At 35.7% G+C, this 7281-nt stretch overlaps 1 protein-coding gene across 1 annotated transcript; it reads right to left on the bottom strand.

Moving 5' to 3' along the window:
• Window positions 1-2457: 2457 nt before the first annotated feature.
• LOC104102529 (protein LIGHT-DEPENDENT SHORT HYPOCOTYLS 10-like) lies at window positions 2458-6722 on the bottom strand. Its single transcript, XM_009610260.4, has 2 exons — window positions 6039-6722; window positions 2458-2802 (listed from the first exon to the last, which is right to left on the bottom strand). The coding sequence occupies exon 1, from the start codon at window positions 6633-6635 to the stop codon at window positions 6072-6074; it is 564 nt and encodes a 187-aa protein (XP_009608555.1). The 5' UTR covers window positions 6636-6722; the 3' UTR covers window positions 2458-2802; window positions 6039-6071.
• Window positions 6723-7281: the final 559 nt, after the last annotated feature.

The raw sequence follows: 7281 nt of genomic DNA, 5'->3' as shown, positions 1-7281 counted from the left end.
AAAATGCCCCTGCGGAAGTTTCGCGAACGCGTAATTCTGACCGCGTCCGCGCTTGGACTTTCGCAGCCGCGTAATAGTGAGCGCGGTCCGCGTTTCTTCATATCTGGGCCTGGGTAGATCTTCGAGCGGACCGCGTAATGTTCACTGCGTCCGCGTGAGATTCCTTTGCGGCCGCCTAATTTGGATGCGGACCGCCTTCTTCATTTATGCCCATCTTGCAAAGTCTCTGAACCTCGACAAACGTTGTCCGCTAAATTCCAACCGCGGCCGCGCCAGTCACCTTGCGGTCGCGTCTTTCTGCCGCTCTCAGCACTTAATTTTAGTGCTCAAAACAGCCTCTCCGAATCTATGTTTCACGGTCCGCGGAATAATGGCCACCTCAGCGATGATATTTTCGCGGCCGCCTTTTTCTATCGCGGTCCGCGTTCCACAGTATTGGTCCAGCCTTGGTTTTTGTTAAGTTTGACTCCTTTGTGAGTTGGTTATGGCTTCTTTGGCTCATTTCGAACACAACCCTGCAAGCAAGCACATTAAGTTAGTTTTCAGGAATACCTTCATGCATTTTTGGCACAAAACCTAAGTAAAAGAGAGCAAATAATAAGCTAAAATCCCTACTTATCACTTAGCAATTCAAAATTGTGCTCATTCACCGAAACAAACGATGTCTTCCTATTCATCTTTGCTTGTCATCACACTTCGTACCCTACTCACAGCAGCTTTTAGTTAATGTTCCTCCTCCAAGAACCTTTAAGTACATCAATGAAGGCTCACTCAGTGAATACTTTGTTGAATACAATGCATATTATCGTGTCTTAAACATTGGCACCTTTCCCTTCACGCTTTGTTAATTTATCTACCCCAAATGCCTTCATCCTTGGGCTATGAATGGGTCATCGCACATCTGAATCCGTCATACGATGGGTTTGGGAGGCTAATCGTGGCAATCCTGTGCGCGAGAATGCTACTTTAACCTATGGCAGAGACGGGAATTTGGTGACACGGTAGCTTGGCAAACTAATACTCTTTTACGTAATGCCAGATTTCTTTGGCGAAGTTTTGATCACCCAACCGATACACTTTTGGTGGGTCAATCTCTAAGTGCTAAAGGCCCATCTAGGCTAATTAACAGAAAATCCAACAGAGAACCTGTTGATGGGCCTTATAGCATTGTCCTTGTAGGAAGACATTGGGCCATGTTCTCTCATGTGAGTGTGAATCAGGAAATTACAATCAATGACCTTAAAAATTAATGGTCTTGATTTTTTGACCCATACTTTCCCCATAGGCAAATCTTTAGGTCAAAAGTGAAGCAAGAGAGGGGAAACACTAGTTAAACTTGACGATGCAAATAGGGTCAAAAAATCAATAGTGGCGCAAATCAGCTAGTGTGAATTCACAAAGCCTTTACCATACTTTAAATCAAACGACTATGGGAATGGAAAGTGCTCTTCGGCCAACTTCGTTTTCTATTGTGAGTCAGAATATGGTGCAAACCATGTCTTTGAGCTAGAATTTGGGTTCAACATGACCAACTCTCCTAGCTTTGGCACTTCCATCCATATTTATAGGCCCAAATACAACAGTACGTACAATTTGTTTAGAGTTGATATGGATGGTAACCTTAGAGTTAGAATGTAAACTAATTATAAACCAAATAATGTTGAATGGTGGGCACGGGAGATCACTTATCAACTTTTCGACAGGGATAACAATGGAAAAAGCGAATTCAAGATTCCGAGGAGGTGTGGATATATAATATCGTTGGGTGTTTACGAGGATAGCTAGTCATGTGTGGCGTTTCCGAATCTTCAAGGCTTGGTTGGGTGGAGCAAGGGTTGTGCACCACTAAGTTTGTCACCATGCAGGTGAGGATCAAATGTGGACTATTACAAAGGTTGAAGGAGCTGAACATTTCGCTAGTGATTATATTGAAGGCATTGGACCTATGCAACTAGCTGAATGCAAAGATAGGTGCAACGAAGCTCTGCAAATGTGGCTACACCAAGATCTCAAAGTAGTTAGATGAAGTTATAACTTATTGTATTTATATTAAGCAAGCTTTTTTTAAGTAACTTTTAATGTGGTTTTCTCCGAAAGACAAACAACAATAGATGCATTAGCATACCAGATTCTGTTAATCAGGCTAAGAGGTATACGAGAGATCAGCTGCATTTTGGATTTTTTCGTCTGAATATCCAGTGTCATATAATACAATCATAATTGTCTATACCATGTATCTAAACCAAGTTTAAGAAAAGCAGTCCATCAGAAACTTGAACTACAAAGCCTTTGTTGACCATTTATGACAAATCACTCTGCTCATACATACCACATAGACACAGAAGGATTTAAAGAAAAGAAAAAAGAAGGAAGAAATAACCCTTTACGCAAAAAACATATTAGAGATTAGATGTATAACAAGGAGTAAATAGTGTCTTATTAAAAACAACCAAGTGCTGAAAGAAAACTGAAATACTCCAACTATTAATGACTTCTGCAGTAATTGATGTCAAGTGTAGCAGCAGGGAAGTAATTCAATTTACAGCAATAATTAAGCAGTGGAAAACTCCCTTCACAATTTTCCAAAAGAGAATTATTCCTGCTTTTTTTTCATTGACAGAAACTGATTATCTAACTAAATTATTTAAGACTAAGACTTTATCAGTATATAACTTAATAATCTACTAATAAGAAAACCTAGCTAGCTAGCTAGAGCTAGCTAGTATTCAGGTAGACATTTGTTGGCAGGCAGCAACATCTTCTTATCTAAGATGCATCCGATTGTGATCGACCACCCTATATCTGCAATGAATTTGGTAAGCAAAAAATTAGAATTATCTTGGAAATAGAAAAGAAAAGAAAAACCTTAAACAATTTGACATTAATTGAATGATTGTAGAAATATCCGTGAAAAAGTAATGGTACATGCATCAATGTTTGATAGTCATTCTAGCCTAGCTCTCTAGGGTTGCCTGTATATATAAATTAGTCATGTAATGGAATCTAGCTAGGTACGTAGGTCGCAAAGAATATCTGATCTATATGTCTATATAAGAGATCAAAGAAATGAAATGACATACTACATGCCAGTTTAATTAGTATTAACTTACATGCATGCATGCTTCAATAATGAGATAAGTTTGCTATACTACTCTAAGGTTTCTCTGGGTCTTTGCAGTAATCTGCATGACCCTCGATCGAACTTTTTTTTATGGACCGTACATGTTTCAAAAGACCATAAAATCTTACTCGCACCTGTGGTTTACATCAATCTAATGAATATATTTTTACACTATCGATTAAATTTAACAAGTTATAATGAGCTAGAGGCCTAGCTACGCGTTCGGTAAAATGCAGTAGTTTTGCCAAAATCCTCTATTTGTGTGATACATCAAAATGATAGGGAAAACAGAATATATAAGTTTCCTAAAGTTAAAATGATAATGGTGCAGAAATTCCATGAAGAAAATCTGATATTAACTTGATACGTTGCTAAATAGATAATATGTGGGCTAAATGAATGATGAGACTTAAGAATTAAGGCTATGTTATAGGCGGACGATTATCATTCTTCCCATTTTCACTCAATTTTGAAAAGATTTAACTTATATATATTGATAGCGTAAAAGATATCTGCACAATCAGGTCACTTATAATTATAAATAAATTTCTGTAATAAGCATTAATTGATAACATGATAAAAATGATAAATATCACGATAGCACATTAAAATGTGATGACTGTGTATTATAATATTGCCACTCTATATAACTTAATTAAGATAACCATCATTCTCAATCAAACCCTCTAACAACAGACTACCTTGCTCGATAGACACTTAAGATAGCTCAGTAGGAAAAAAAAGACACCAAATGGCTTAGAATCGACATGACCTTGAAAGTCATACTTCATGACTCTTTGAGAGAAAGTTTAGCCATATAGCACTAAAGTCAATTCCTTGATACCAATAACATCGGGTTCCCATCAAGAAAAAACAGTAGTAATATAAGAAACAACCAAAAGAAAGTAAAAGAGAAAATATATTTTCACCTCATGATAGAATGTTACTCAATCTACTCACAGCTTTCACCTCACACATAAGGCAAGATATCAATATATTAAGCTAACCAATATGGAAAAAATACTTAATTGTTTATTCTTGTCAATGAGCACCTACATGTCAAGTACTTTTCTCATAAACAGGCCGCTTTTGTGCGGGATTTAGGCAGAGACCCTTATCTGTATATTAGAATTCAAAAGCGAATTCAATAAAAAAAAATGCTTGTTCTTAGCAACAAAAAAAGAAAAATTCAAAAGTGAACAATACATTTACCTCTTGATTATAATCTGGAAGAATTGAACATTCTCAATTCCTTTAAAAAAAATGGTTAGATGATCAAAAGTATAATGAAGGTGATACAGTACTTGTCAACATTGACAAATGAGTGTGGGGATATTGATGCAATTAGCAGGAAGTAGACCAACGGGGACTTTTGTGGTTCCAACAGAAAGATATGATAACAATCAAATCGTGTATAAGATTATTACTTCATGTTAAGTTGATTGACCAGCATTATTGATTAATTCTTAAATTTAAGCCATCTCGAGTTTTGTCATGAACTAAATCATTGAGCCATCTGCTGATATGCACTTCAAACGAACTATGCATGTGAACAATTTTCCTTTGGTTTAACCTTACTCGTAATAAATCTTATTGCACAAGCAGACTGAGGATTTCAAAGTACGCATTAAGGTTAAATTTTCTATCGGATAGCAGTCGAAATTTTATAATACTTCATTGAGAAGTAAATAGACTACAATAAGTTATGGCTTAATCACGTGTCCGTTGATTAACAGTCAATAGAAAGTGCAAGCTAAGTGGAGTGATTAGGGCGTTTACTTAGAAATCAGACACAAAAAGAATCAAAGTCTACAAAAGATCATATATATCTTGAACATCTCAGATACTCTTCACAGGAGAGGATCATTAAAATCCCAAAGAAGAAGTCTAGAGACATTCCTAAGAAGGAACATAACAAGCTACAAAAGGACCACGTACTTGCAAAAATATATTCTTCATATGTGACTATTTACTACAAATAATACGAAAAAAGGCCTTGACTGCTAAAACCTACGTACAAAAGGCAAGCATAATATTCGTCTGGAACTTTTTGTAGTAATCATTACATATATGCTTGTTGGAGATGTACAGGCGATTCTATTAATTATATAATTTAAATTAATGGTTGAAGACTATATAGGCATTCCTAGTTTTTTTTCCACTTCAAAATTACTCCAACTATAGTAACATCACATGGTTTGTTCATGAGCACACAAAATCTTTCCAAATCTTTTAAGGGCCAAGAACTATTGAAAACAGATAGTAGTATATTTTAAGAGAAGCAAATTCAACAGTGAAATTAATAAACTGTTTTTGCCTGATATCAGAGAGAGAAAGGGAGAAATATATAGGAGAGAGATTCTTTGTTTTTTTTTTTGGAAAATATATAAGAGAGAGATTTCTTATAAGCTTACTAGAATATGCACTATTCTTACCCTATATAGTACTCCAAATATTATAAAATAGATGACATTTTCTTATACCTACTAGTCCTCAAATTCAATTGCTTCGCTATGACCACAAAGATCAGGGTTTTTGGAATGGTTTAGGGATTTTGGTGTTAGAAAATCAACTTGACACCGAGGTCTAATGGAAGATAGTTACCCTAGCCATGGCAATCATAACATTTCATTTTTACTTATAAATCTTGTAAAATTCCTATAAAATTTTACTTTTCGTTTCTTCACTGTATTGCTTTCTTGAACTTTTTCAAGAACATATATTGATACACAAGTAGAAACTCAAGCAAATTTCTTAAATTCTTCAATTGGTTAGGTTAGGAGCATATTTTTATACAGATTCTATCAAGAGATTGAGTCAAATGAAATTGAAGTAAGTCCTTATGGTTTAACCAAATGATCGTATAATTTACCAGACTCCGGAGCAAAGATGAGATGGTTAAAAGAAAAATACTTACCCATATTTATCAGAAGAGATATCCAAGATGCTTTTAGCTTGCTTGCATCAAATTCTTATGTTGATCAGTAGCAGCAGGTGCACCAATGGTAGCCTTAATAGGATTATTAAGCTTCCTTTTCTTCTTCTTCTTATAAGGAATCCCTCTTGCCTTAGCTTGACACTCCTTTACTTCTCTCAAATAAAGGCGAATCGCACCATTCCCAAATGGATTATTCTCAGGTGAGCCTCCATTTTCTTCATAAGCAGCTCTAAGTCTACCTATCAAAGCATCAAGACTGCCCCAAGCTTGCCTTAGAGGGCAAGTACAAGGAGCAGGCGGATCAGGTTGTCCGAAAAACACACAACCATGTAAATGAACCTTAGTCTTTCCGAACTGGTCGAGATATCGGAGGAATTCAAGAACATGGTTGCAATTACACTGTGATAATGGAACTGGTGGTCTCTGATTCTTTAAGTACTGTCCAAAAGTATTCCAGTCTCTCCTCTTTTGTGACTCATATCGGCTCAACGGTGCTGGATTTTGCAACTGTTCACCGCCAGATCGTGACGATCCTTCGGGCAGCTCCTTTGCCATGACTATAGCTGAAGGATTCATTTGTTTTTTTGGGTAAGAAAATTTAGAAGGAAAGAAAAAATGGAAGGGTGCAGTGTAGAAAAAAAGATGAAAATCACATCCTTCAGTCCACTAAGGAGACATTGCATGGGGCCCTTATTAGAGGTGCTTTTGTTCTTTCTTTTATTTTTTATTTTTTTATTTTTATTGATCTCTCACTTTCTTTCATTTTCATTCTTCCTTTTTTAATCACAATATTATCTTCACTAAACATATAACATATTAAGGGTAACATCATCCTTTCAAATTGTTCTAGTTTTTAATTAATACCATACCACAAGTGTTGGTACCCGTGACTTGTTAGTCGGTCCAATTTGCCTTGTACTGAAAAAACACATTTCGTCCATAAGAAAAATTTTCCTTTATTTTGAATAAAAATTGCAGTAAAATTTCTCCCGATGAGATTTTGATATACTTATTGGATTTGTGTAATTATCTCATTTAACAGCTAAGTTATTATAGACAATATATTTTTATTTACTCAATTATATCATTAACACGCTCTCCTCAGATGCAATTCTGCTTCTTTTTTCATGAGTTAAGTATGTGAAAATTCTTTTTAATAGTGGGTGACGGTAAACGCAAAACTGAGTATTCTCTAATACTATATTGAAGTTGTGACTATCTC

The sequence above is a fragment of the Nicotiana tomentosiformis genome, chromosome 2 (genome assembly GCF_000390325.3).
Source record: "Nicotiana tomentosiformis chromosome 2, ASM39032v3, whole genome shotgun sequence".
In the NCBI taxonomy this organism is placed as follows: domain Eukaryota; kingdom Viridiplantae; phylum Streptophyta; class Magnoliopsida; order Solanales; family Solanaceae; genus Nicotiana; species Nicotiana tomentosiformis.
Note: the sequence above shows the minus strand (reverse complement) of the source record. Positions and strands in the feature narration are given on the sequence as shown.

Excerpts from the sequence above, each read along its gene's own strand:
- LOC104102529 (XM_009610260.4), bottom strand. The coding sequence starts at position 6,635 with ATGAATCCTTCAGCTATAGTCATGGCAAAGGAGCTGCCCGAAGGATCG.